General features: G+C 52.5%; 1 protein-coding gene across 1 annotated transcript in view; it reads left to right on the forward strand.

The window, feature by feature from the left end:
- Positions 1 to 12,506, forward strand: part of ZSWIM5 (zinc finger SWIM-type containing 5) — a 101,353-nt gene that overhangs the window by 81,430 nt on the left and 7,417 nt on the right. Inside the window, exons 5-10 of the mRNA XM_074832173.1 lie at positions 4,709 to 4,888; positions 7,168 to 7,344; positions 9,714 to 9,860; positions 10,839 to 10,976; positions 11,512 to 11,772; positions 12,294 to 12,429. Coding sequence (XP_074688274.1) covers positions 4,709 to 4,888; positions 7,168 to 7,344; positions 9,714 to 9,860; positions 10,839 to 10,976; positions 11,512 to 11,772; positions 12,294 to 12,429 — 1,039 coding nt within the window. The remainder of the gene's footprint in view (positions 1 to 4,708; positions 4,889 to 7,167; positions 7,345 to 9,713; positions 9,861 to 10,838; positions 10,977 to 11,511; positions 11,773 to 12,293; positions 12,430 to 12,506) is intronic.

Here is a 12,506-nt window from a genome sequence, read left to right on the forward strand (position 1 = left end):
AGTGAGTTTGAGCTGCTCTGCAGCCTGCTGGTAGGAGATGCTGTGTAAGGGCAAGGGTTCATGGGCTGGGACCAAAGAGATGTTGTAGAGCTGGAAGAAGGATGAAGGTGGTCCAGGGTCTGGAGCACCTGAAACTAACTGCAGCTGGGATCACAGACCCTTCTACCAAGTGCCCAACAAATGCAAACATAGCCGTGAGACTGGAGAGCCTGGCCAAACTGTGCAGACAAGGGCTGGGCAGGGGTAGGATGTCTTGCTTCTGTGTGAAGGTCCCTGGATGGAAATAACCACATAGGCTCTGGAGAGCTCATCTGTGCTTGCTTGCCAAGAAGTTATTTCTAGGATTTTGGGATGCTGCAGCTAGATGATTGGGTATGCAAGGATCCTGGAGAGGTGGCCAAATCCATCAAGCCAGAATTTCCACACGGAAGAAAGCAAACACATCAGTGAAATGTGGATGGATGTGTGTCTGGGCAGGTCTGGTCGCAGGAAGCAATTTGCCCAGAATTACAGATTATTTGGCCAGATTTCAAACCTGCTATCCAAGCCGAGAACTCTCCCTCCCTTCCTACATACACAACAGGGGAGTGGTTGGATTTCAGTCCTGGCTTAACCATGCAGACCAGGTTGGTGCATGTAGTTTGGGTCGGCAGAGTGGGAGGAGACGACAGCACGTCCCCATCAGCAGATGGCAAGGTGGCTGGGGAACGTCAGGGCCCTGGATCAGTGTGACAGCAGGTGAAGCATGGTGCCAGCCAACGCGCGTCAGAGCGAGTGGCTCACCTTGCGTAGGCATGTCGCACAGGAGGGTCTAGGCCTCTCCATGCTGGGGAGAAGCCCCTGTGGAGGACACAGTGATGGTCCAAGAAGTGGCTTCAGGGCAGGATGGGCATGGACTGTACTCAAAGCAGGGATTATTCCCCCCATTTTACAGAAGCCTTTTTTGTTTGGCCTTGGGCAGCTTTTGCTGTAGGAAGATAGCATCCCTCTGAAGGAGGGGTGGAGGCACAGAGGAACCAGAGCTGCAGTGCTGTTCCAGAATATCAGCCACACAGAGAGATGTCCGAAACCATCACTGGGTGGGTAATGGTAGCTCGGGTGTGTGGGGCGATGAAGGCACGTTGTCCGACCGCCTGTGGGCTGCGGATGCCAAAGCTGCCCAGTGTTACTGCTGCTGCCAAGGGGAGGGATGAGGGGCCTGTTGCCAGCTGCTGCAGGAAGCCCCAGCACAGACCGCATTCCCCTGCCACGTGGAAGAGAAAAATGGGCCTCACAGAAATTATTTTGGGCACGTGTTTAATAATTAATCATTGATTTTAGCAAAGACTGCATCACAGACTTGCATGGGATTGGAAGAAGATCAGCCTTAAAGAAGATTGTGGATTTATGCTGGGGAAAATGTAAAGGATTTTGCAGGATTTCAGAGTTTTAAAAAAAATAATAAAAAGGGCATCATTTGCTTGATCGTGTGCTGCCAACTGAACATCTATTGCCCCGTCTGCTGGGGAGCCAAAGGAAAGACCTGCTGGATGGAGAGCTCTGCGGCGTGGGAGTATTTGCCCTGGCGCATTAGTACTTACGATTAAAGCCTAATTACAAAAAATAGACGAAAAACCAGCTGAAGTGCAGCCTGACCTTAATCTGCCTGGAGACGGGTTTATTTATCTCGGCCACTTGTTTACAGTGGGGAATTTCAACAGATTAAGCCGGGGAGCGACCCTGTGGGAAAGAGGAGAATTTCTTTGATGGTTTGGAAACTCGGGCGCGGGATTGGAGTGCCTGTCCTCTCCGGGGCCGGGACCGCTGGGCTGGGAAGACTCCAAACCCCCCACCCCCCTGCACCCAGCTCCGTCATCAAAAAGCATTTTTGTTTAGAGGCTTAGCTTAATCATGATCTGCCGCTTTGTTCCCTGGTTAACCTCCAGCTATCAGAAAGTTCACATGAAGGTTTCTGCAGCATGTGAACAGACACGGAGTCTGACCCGGCATGGCGTTTCGGCTCAGGACAGGAGTCACTTGTGCTGTCAGCTGATGTTACTTGACCATAGGGCTCAGAAAACCCCTCTTTTCCATCTCCCAGATAACTATTGCAGCTGAGACGGATGTGAATCCCTCTTCCCTCCTTGTCCCCACCTCCCCACCACATCTTCCCTTCTGCAGGGGAGCCCAGGGGCACAGCGTTTTGGCAGGCAAGGGATGCCTCGGAGGGCTCCCAGAAATAGGCTGCAAAGTCATGAGGCTTCCAAGGATCACATCTTAGCTGAGCTGTGGGAGCCAAAAATCCAGCGGGCGCATCCCATTCCTGGGGGCTGTGGAGCTGGAGCACCAGGCCTCATTACCGCCTGTAGCCGAGCCACTCTGTGCACCATCAGAGGCCTGAGCTGAAATTGCTGGAGGCTGCTTTTTGCCTAAGCAGCCCCAGAGCAGGTGAAGAGGGACAGTGAGAACAGGCAGGAGTGCTGGTGGGAAGGGGATGTCCAAAACCAGTCAGAGCCCTGGGATTTCCAACACCAGGAGCCAAGTGCAGGATTTAGCTCATGGCTGCCCGAGGAGGTGGGGAGTTTTATGCCCTTGGGGTGGCAGCGGGCAGGTGACCCACCACTCAGATGAGGGGCAGTAACCACAGCCTTAAGGAAGACTCATTTTCTGGAGCTGAGACCTGATTTTTTCAAATGCACTGTGTCTGTGCAGCCCCATGGAGTCTGCAGGAGCCTGGGAGCAGGTAGCACAGACCTGCTTTGGGAGGGATGGGCCCCCAAAGCCCCTAAAGAGATGGCTCTTCACTTGCACGTGCATTAATCACTGATGTTGCAGCTCAGAAGTCTTATTGTCCCCTGTTCATCAGAAAGGAGTGAAGTTTTGGTGTGGCTTCCTGGGAGCAGTGGAGCTGAGACATGGGTGGAGCTGGACCAGGCAATGGCTACTTTGAATATTTGCTGATCTTCTGTGCCTAGGGTTGCTTTTCCCATGCCCTTTCCTGGATGTAATGCTGCTGCCATCTGCGTTGTGATGCCGAGATGTCTCTCTTGCTAAGCTAAGCCACTCCAAGAAGCCGGACGTGCACAGCCTCCATGCCTTATTAATTATTTGGTTTGAACCAAACATGTTCACAAGTCCCAACTGGTAGAGGACAGGTCCTGGGAGATGCATGCCAGAAGCACCGCCAAAGCTCAGCTATAACCCAGAGGAGTGGGGAGATGCCAGAGTGGAGCCGGAGTCAGGACATTGCTGCTCAGCCTGGTTTTGGCTCATGCTGCCTGGAAAAGGGACCAGCTTCTCCAGCTGCCTCTGTCAGAGGTGCAGCCTCGCTTGGGGCTGTTTGGCTTGACGGCATGGCTGTGCAGCTGGGAGCTGCCACACAAAACACAGCGAGCGAGGGAAGTGGTTTGGGCACGTGGAGGAGTCCCCTCACTGTGCCGCGGAGCTGTGTTGGGTGATGTTGTCCTGTTGCTGGCTGTCACTTTGGAATGGGAATTTTGGTGCTGGGAGAGATGGAGAGGTGGGGGAGAGCAGCTGGCTGGGCCGGGAGAAGGAAGGTGCTTCAGATCTCTGCTGGGCCCATGGAGAAGGGGCAGGGGAGGGTGTTTCTGTGGGAGGCTGAGCTGTCCCACAGGTGTGGCAGGATCTGACACAGGCAGAGAAAGGAGCAGCATGGGCTGCTCAGCCTGGGGGGATCCCCAGGGATGCTGCCACCGCAGCTGTGCCAGCATGCAGCCATCCCACCCCATGGGGCAGGGACAAGGGAGGGGACAGGCTGTATCCTGGCAGTCTTGCAGGGAAATTTGGGCAGAAATGCAATTAGCTAAAGGAGAATTCATGGTTTTGCACTTATTTGGGTTGCTGCAGTCTTTTCAGAACAGTGGATGACCCAGGAGAGTGGCAAGGCTCAGTTGGCAGCACCAGTATCAGCCATGTCTTATGAAAGTATGAGTTGCTTCTTAATGACAACAGATGTCCTTGGCACTGGTTTTGCCTCTCACTCACACAGCAGACAGTATCGTCAAGCCTGTGAGGTCCCATGGTTGACCATGGGGGGGTGTCAGCATCAGTGTCCTACTGATGGGCACCTCTGCTTGTGAGATTGGAGGGCTCACATGTTGGAGGGCTCTTGCCTGTGAGATATCAAGCCAAGCTCCAGGTTCCTCTGCTGGTTCCTGTGCAGGCTGGTGGCTATTGGGGATTTACAAAGAAAAAGAAAAAAAAAAAAAAAAAAGGGAAGAAAATACACCAAATCTCCTTTTTAAATAGTTGAATGCAAATGGCCTGAAGAACAATGGCAGATGAAATAGCATTCGGAGCAGGCTTTAAAGCGCTTGGAACGTGGGTAGGATCAAAATCAGGTTAGTCTTTGGAGATACAGACACTGCAGCTTGCCAGGGTGTTTTTAAGCATGCTTTTGATGTGTAGTTCAAACACTAGATTTGTCCTGGCAGACAGAAGCACTCACAAATTCATACACAGCCGCTCTCTCCTTCCCTCCTCCCCACTGTCCCCCATCTCATGAGATTATAATTTAGCTTCATTACAGAGGAGTTTTACTTTTATTTAAAAGCTGTCTAAATCCCCCTCCTGGGTCCGTGCATTATGCTGAAATGAGTTTACGAACGCTGATGAAACATTGCAGGCTCTCACGACGAGCACGGCAGCGGAAGAGCTTTTCCCCGCGGGTATGGTGGTGGCACCTCCTTGATTTCTTGGCTTTGTTTAGGGGCGCTGTGGGTGTGCGTGGTGTTAAACCCACACTGCAAGCTGGAAGAGAAATCCTGCTGGCTCCGGCAGCTGCGCAAGTGGGGCGAGATGGACGTCTGTCCCCTGGAAGATGGCAATTACGGTAACGAGCTTCCCAACATCACCAACGCGCTTACGCAGAGCTCTGGTCACAGCCAAGGTGAGTCGGGACAGGGAGTGGAAATCCAGCCAGTGGCCACAGGGGTAGGGTCCGGTTCAGAACTCACCCCAGAGTTGAGAGACCTCCATTGACCTGCTGGTGATGTCTCTGGGAGTCATGGGAATACAAAACATTTCTCTTTACAGCCTCTGGTTTTAGATACACTTGGAAATGTTTGGCTCTTTGCTACTTCTCAGGTGAATTAATCTGTATTTTGAGCATCAAATTAGAGGCCATTTTAAAGCAATTTGACCTTGCGGGAGTTTAAACCTCTACGGTCTGTGCAGGTTTGAGTATGGAGTTTTACAGAAAACTGGCACTGCTTGGAGTGAAGCAGAGCTGAGCTCAGAAGCCCTGGCTATAATGAAAGAGTGAGGAGTTTGAGATGACGCAGAGCCTCTTTTCCCAGCCCTTGAGCCTCACTTATGGGCTTTGATTCAGGTGGTAGGTAAGTCATTAGCCAGGATTGTTGAACGCAGTTCAAGTGCGGAGCACAAACGGAGCAATGTAGCTATGGGGTTGTTCCTTCGTGCTAAAATATTTTCTCAACCCCTGACAAAGCATTTGATCCCTTTAAATTTAAGCACTTTTCCCCCTTTCTTTTGCCTGAAGTAGACATTAATTGAAAGTTACTGCTCTTACCATACCTCCATCTGCTGCACTGGAATTGGTCTTTGGTGTGTTATGTGTGGCCAAAGTGGGAAGAGGAGAGGGGGACGCCAGCTGTGCCTCAAAGAAAACTTCACTCTTCTGGGTGGGATTAGTCCATCGGCAGTGGTTCGGGAGTATGGCCATCTTGCCAACCCACCCCAGCCACAGCCAGGATCGCACACCACGGCTGCTTGCCGCACCTCCCCATGCAGCTTAATTTAAACCTGGCCTTGCTCCATGTCCTGCGTGAGCCCCGGGACTCCCCCCTGGTGTTCCCAGCTCTACTGAGGATTCACTCTGGCATTCAGGGCAGGCTGCCGGCGCTGAGCAGGTCACTTTTTAGGCATGTGGGGAGTTTCCAAAGCACATGCTGGGGACGTCCCCTTGTCCCTGTGGTCCTGCCTCTCCAGGCAGGGGCTCCCAGGGTTAATGTTTGTGCATATGCAAATACTGCTGCAGATTGTTGCCAGCTTCTTTTATTACTGAAAGGAGAACAGCTGATTCCTGAAATACTTCCTGGTAAAGTGAGCGGGCTTGGTTCTGTACGTAGAAACACCTGTTAAATTTCTCTCCACCTCGGGGTGCCTGCAGCATTCAGGCTAATTGCTTGTTGCCGTCGTTTCTGGAGCATGTTTATCCAGCCTCCCTGGATCAGCTCTGAGCAGTGCCTTTTGTTTTCCCCCCTTGAATGCATTTAACTTGGCCCATCTTGCAGGTTGAAGGACCTAACATTCACCATTGCATCCCCTTTGGGGCTTCCTGTTTTGCAGCCCGCTGGCTCTGTTTGGCCCTCATGATCTGGCATGGCTGGAGTGATAGCAGGATTGCTCCAGACAGGCCTTTTCCTCCTGACAAACCACTTGTCTGAACTGTCTGGACAGAGTGAAACGCTCATCCAGCATTTGATAGCTTCAAAAATGTCAGTGAAGTTACAGAGCGGCACTGAAGAGCATAGACATCTGCTGTAGAGCAGCGGTGGGGTTTCAGACGATGCCATATCCTCCCAGCCCTCTCACACAGACAGAGGAGGCTGCTGGAAGACAGTGGTTCTGCCCATCACCCAGAGGCAGATGACGCATGGCTTGTGTGGTTCCCTTCGTGGCCTCAGGTGCTGCTGATCTAAGCAGCTGTGGTTCAGTGAAGCTGGGACTTTGTGCCAGAGCAGAAGAGGAGAGCTCATGGTGCTTGTGGGGCAGTAAGGCTGAGGTAGCTCAGTCCTGACCCCTGGCAGCTGCCTGCACGCTGGGTGTCACGGGGGTGGGAATGCACTGCCACGTTTCAAGGCATCAGCCTCGTATGTGACTGGATTATCATTAAAAAGCAAACAGACGGGCAGTCCCTGCCTCTTTTCTCACCTCTCTGGCCAAGGCAGCTATTTACTTAGCCATGCCATCTAAGGAGACTGCAGTCTCCATCAGAGACAGGGTACTCAGCAGAGGTATCTAAAGGCAATCTGCCGCAGCGCAGGAGCCAGAGCCCCTGTGCTCAGCTCGGAAATGGCTGGGGTGGGACCAGGTGGGGCTTTGCTCTCTTTGTAAAGACATTACTCTGCCCAGGGAGGTCGTGTCTGGGGACAGGAGCAGGCTGCCCCTACCCCACCAAGGCACTGACAGCTTTTCTCTTTGCAGACTCGCTGGCAAGGCCCAGACGAACCGTGTTCACCCGGGCAATCGAGGGCTGTGACCTCCACTGGCAGGACAGCCACCTGCAGCGCATCATTAGCAGTGACTTCTACGTGTCTCCCTCCTACCAGCGGGAGGGCGAGAGCCTCCTCTTCAACTCCCAGGGGCAGCCACTGTGGCTTGGTGAGCATCCAAACCAGCAGTCCCTTGAATGGCCTGGGTGGGTAGGGTTGCTAGTGGAGAAGAGCCATCCAAGGCATCAAAGAAGCTTTGCTACCCTGGGTTCTTGCAGACTTCTGCATCCTAGATTGAAAGTGCCTCCGTAGCCCTTAGCCTGAGGAGTAGGGCGAGCAGAAGAACTTGATGCCCTCCCACACCCCAGCCACAGCCCTTATAGCAAGCCCCACATCTTTACAGTCTAGGTTCCCCTTGGGCAGCTTGCACCAGGCTTGTTGTGTCCTCTTTCCTCCTGCCAGTGTTTGGCTGTCCCCAGTGCAAGCTCTCACTGTTCCCAGTACAGGGGCACTGGACACTTAAAAGTCCCTTCAGAGTTGGCTGGGGAGCACAGCTGTATCCTCTGGATTTTTTTCTTCCCTGCTCTCACCCTCTCTTTAGTCTTCCCTTGAAGGCAATTAGCAGACAGTACAATTAAACCTTGTATGAGCTTAAGGCATACTGGAGCAGTCAAACCCAGTACCCTCCTGTGTTGTAGACCTTTAGTACATGTACTTCAAGACACACAACTTCTTTACTGTGAAGTCTTGACCCTGGGCAGATCTGCAGACCCTTGACAGCTACATGTCAGGGATGAGAATGAGTGAGACGAAGGGCTTGGTGTACCTGGTGTGGCTGTCAGCCCTCAGACTGACCCCAAAATGGGAGACACAAGCCCCCCACACCTCCAGGAGGGTGGATGCCTCACCCCTACAGCTCAAGAGCTGAACATATGGACATGGAACAGGTCAAAAACCACCACTGTACTGTTGTCTACTCCCGGAGCCAGAGCCTGCTGTTACCCAGACAAATGGGAAGAGAATGTTTAAAGCCATCCAGAGATGTGGTTTCTGGAGCAGCAGGCACTAAGTTGCTATTAAGGCCAGGCGATAAGTTAAAGAGAGCCCATGTGAAGGCTGCTGGTACACCTCTGCTGGCTTAGCTGGGGCAGGAGAGGACATTTCTACTCTGGGGAGAGTTTTGTGCAGCTGCAGGCAGCAGGTCTCCTCCCTGTACAGCCGTAGGGAGCGGTGGTGGGTTAGTGCTTCCATGGACTCCATCTAGCAGGGACATGGTGGCCACAGCTCCCCTGTCCCTAACATAATCTGGGTCTGGTGAGCCCTTTGGCCCAGCTGGTTGGTGCATGTTATTTTCCTGATGTATTTGCCGTGATTTTTGAATTTTTGCACTTTTGCTTTCTTGGCACCCCTTCAGGGACTCAGTGCTGGGAGAGGAGTGTGATTTGTCAGCAACTTGCAGTGATGAATTCAGTGAGAAGCTGAATATTTCATCCGTTCAGCAAATGAATAGAGAGAGCAACAAGAAGCTCTTTTACAGATGTGTTTGTTCTGAAACCTCTTCTTTGCGTATTCCTTGCCGGGTGACCTTTGGGACGTGGAAACCCCATTTGTGGAGGTGGTTGTCTGCATTTCCAAAGCTTTCTGAGCTCTTCCAGGAATAGAAATTACCTCTCTACCATAATTTTAGATCTTCTGTGTTTGCCTTTTTTTTTTTTTCCCCTTGGTAGGACATTTTGCAAGAAAATGGGATTTTTGCTGCTTGTTATGCGGCATGTCATGTCATCTGCTCCTGCTAATTTCTCACTCAGTCATAATCCTCTCCACAGTTGCTTGTGATTTCAGGTGAGCAATGAGCAGCAGGAGCAGATGAATTCCTAAGCAACTGTGAGTCTTGGGGGGAGTTTCACGCAACTGTTCCTAATAATAAAACACCAGGCAGGAGAGCTGCGGAAGAGACGGGGTGTCTGCAGAGCTCGCTTCATGGAGGCGTTAAGGAAGCAGTTCAAAACATCACCCCAAATTTGCCAGTGCCCCCAGTGCAGTGCTGGATGCACAGCCTCACCCCATGTCACCTGTGTCATGACAGCAGGGAGAGATGTTGGATGAGACGCCAAGAAGTGTTTGGGTGCACAGCAATGAGAGAAATCACCATAAGCCGTGCAGATTTTAGCAGAAATGAGCATCGGGGTTGTGACAGCCTGTGTTTGGAGCCATTGTATTGCATTAGTGGTGTGTTGGAAATTCTTCCATTAGGTAAGGTTTATGGAGGTTGGGATTTAGGTACTGACATGGCTGCTGTGGATTGAATGTGGTATGAGTCCTCTTAGTATTCCTGGTAGGCATCCCTGCCAGGAGCAGAGAGAAAGGGATGAATTCAAGACAGGGAGCAGGAGTTTAGCTGGGGCGTGGGGAAGATCAGTAAAAGAAAATGCCCTGAAGCCTGGTGCTGTCAGATTCTCTCCCTGCATCAGTACCATCCTGTGAATTTCTGTGCTCCTCTGGTTCAGCCATGCCCCCGTGTTTGTCCTTGCCTTGCAGAGCACGTCCCAACAGCCTGTGCTCGGGTGGATGCCCTGCGCTCCCACGGCTACCCCAGAGAAGCTCTCCGACTAACTGTTGCCATAATCAACACCCTGCGACTGCAGCAGCAAAGGCAGCTGGAAATATATAAGCATCAGAAGAAAGGTATGAGTAGAGCTGTGGGGGAAGTGTCACACAAGGTCTGGCTGGGGTGTCCCAGCTGGTTGAGAAAGTCTTCTCCACCTCAGAGAGTAGTGCTGCCCCATCCAGAGCAGCAGAGGTTGATGGTGGGCATCACTGTATGGGATTACTCGCACACTAGAAGAACAAACTGATGCATCTGAGTGCTTGAGCCAGACTGCATTGGTATCCAGACACTAAGGCCAGAGGTGCCCACGTGCTGTCTTCAGACTGCTGGAGTAGGGATTCTCTTGTTCCCACTGTCACCATGTCTGGTTTCCTGTGAGGATTGCACAGGCGAGTGGTGCCTGCATTAGAGGAGCTGCTTGTCTGCAGAGCTGCAGTAACGGACTGTCTGTGCTACTTCCACCTTGCATTTGCTGAGTAAATTGTACCAGGAGGCGAGCCCAGTGTTTCTCCTTCTGCAGTTGCAGTTGGCAGGGAGCCGGGGTCAGTTACTGCAGTGCTGCTGGGGATCAGTGACTCCTGAACCTTGCTAGCTCAGCCAGCTTGAGATCCTCAAAAGATGGAGCTTTTAAGATTCACTGGAAGTCTTTGTCATCCCTGAAGAGATTTCTGCTTGTGTTTCGAAAACATTCAGGCTACCACTGCAAATGAGTCCATAAGCTGCAGGTCTGACTTTATTATAGACTCCATCTTGGGACTCTGCAGTTCCTCGTGTCCTCCTGGAACAGAGAACGAGCTGCTGCATTTGATTTGGCCTTAGGGGCACCTTTTTTTTGTTGGGTGCCGGCTCCTTCTGATGTCTGTGTCAGTGTGCATGGTGGCTGCTCTGAGCTGCTCCTTTCCCTCATGAACTATCATGCCAGAGTTGGCTCTGAAGGTCCCTGTGACCCAGGCCATGGGGTGAGAAAAGGCTTCTGGTCTCAGAGACCCTTCTTGGGTGCACAACCTGTCTTTAAATTCCTTGCTTTTACTGTCTTTCTGTTCCATTTTTTGCAGAGCTGCTGCAGCGAGGAGCAACAACCATCACCAACTTGGAGGGCTGGGTAGGCCACCCTCTGAACCCCATCGGCTGCCTCTTTCTCACCCTGACTGAAGCTTGTAGATTAGAAGAGGAAAACTGCCTTGAAATTTCAGGTACCGAGTGCCTCTCCTGGCTCCCTTCCTAGTGGCTGCAGCTGAACCAAGTCCGGCGGGCAGACCTTGGGTACAGGTCTGAGGCTCAGGACTCCTGGGCTCTGAATCTCCCCCCTCTCTGCCTTTGCAGGAGCAGCCAGGGCAGAGCTGCAGTGCAGAGACAGGGAGTTAGTGGCCTTGACTTTTCCCAGCCCCAGGGTTTGCAGCCAGAGCAGAGCAGGAGAGTGGCTTAGCAGAGCTGGGCTGAGGTGTGCTGGCCCACGGGAAGGCTCTGGTGTCAGCTGTGCGCCCTGTTGCACGTCTTGGGTCTCCTGCATCTCTTAGCGAGAGCAGGAAAGAGGGTGAGGAAGTGAGCAGGAAGGAAGGCCCACATCTCCCACAGGGAGCTTTTATCCATCATCTCTGGGTGACTGAAGGCAGTCAGCAAGGGAAGTGTGGTTCTTGCTTCTGAAGTTGAGAGGCTTTTCTCTCTGCTGTGGTTTTGCCACTTAGGAGGGCTTTTCTAACCCTGCTGCATCTCTCCCCCTTCTTCCAGACACCGGTGACTCCAAACCCCCAGTGTATCAACATGTACCCGTTGCGACTGGCAGCCAAGACAGTGGCGAGTCCTACCTGTCCCTGGCCTTAGAGGTGGCCCTGATGGGGATGGGTCAGCAGAGAGTGATGCCTGAAGGTCTCTATGCCCAGGACAAGGTGTGTCGCAACGAGGAGCAGATCATCGCCCGGCTGCAGGACCTGGAGCTGGACCCGGTGCTGGTGCAGACCCTGCGGAAGCAGTGCATCTTGCTGCTGGAAGGTGGGGGCTTGGTCCATCTAGCTGGCTTCTCTGTCTCAGCTAAGTGCCGGTAACGTCTCTGGGGTGCCCTTTCCACGGTTTACACCTGGCTGACCCCATCCTGGCTTCTTCCTCTGTGGGTGTGGTGCTGAGTCTGTAGGATGACTGTTCTGCCCCATCATCTGGCAAAGCAAGGGTGGGTTTGCTGACATCCCTGGAGCGAGACCGCCTCAGAGGCTTTACAGAGAAGGGTGCTTCAGTTTCTGAGGGATTTTGACCTGAAAGGGTTTTTAGAAAAGGAAAGAGCAGCCCTTTGCCCTGGATCCAACTTGAGTAATGCACCAGGGAGCTGCTGAGCAGATCTTCAAAGCTTTGAGATAGTCTAAACCCCAGCCACAGATCCTGCTGTGCTAGTCTAAACCCCAGCCACAGATCCTGCTGTGCTAGTCTAAACCCCAGCCACAGATCCTGCTGTGCTAGTCTAAACCCCAGCCACAGATCCTGCTGTACTAATTATGGTTGATGGGCTCTGCTTCTGCTAGGTGGTCCCTTCAGCGGCCTGGGAGAAGTCATCCACCGTGAGAGCGTCCCCATGCACACCTTTGCCAAATACCTGTTCTCTGCCCTGCTGCCCCACGATGCAGACCTGGCGTACAAGCTGGCTTTGCGAGCCATGAGGTTGGTGCATGTTTTATTCTATTTCTACCCCCCATTTTGCGCCTCTCCTGTGCTCACCCGGGAAGCCAGGATGCTTT

The sequence above is a fragment of the Strix aluco genome, chromosome 8, assembly GCF_031877795.1.
Source record: "Strix aluco isolate bStrAlu1 chromosome 8, bStrAlu1.hap1, whole genome shotgun sequence".
In the NCBI taxonomy this organism is placed as follows: domain Eukaryota; kingdom Metazoa; phylum Chordata; class Aves; order Strigiformes; family Strigidae; genus Strix; species Strix aluco.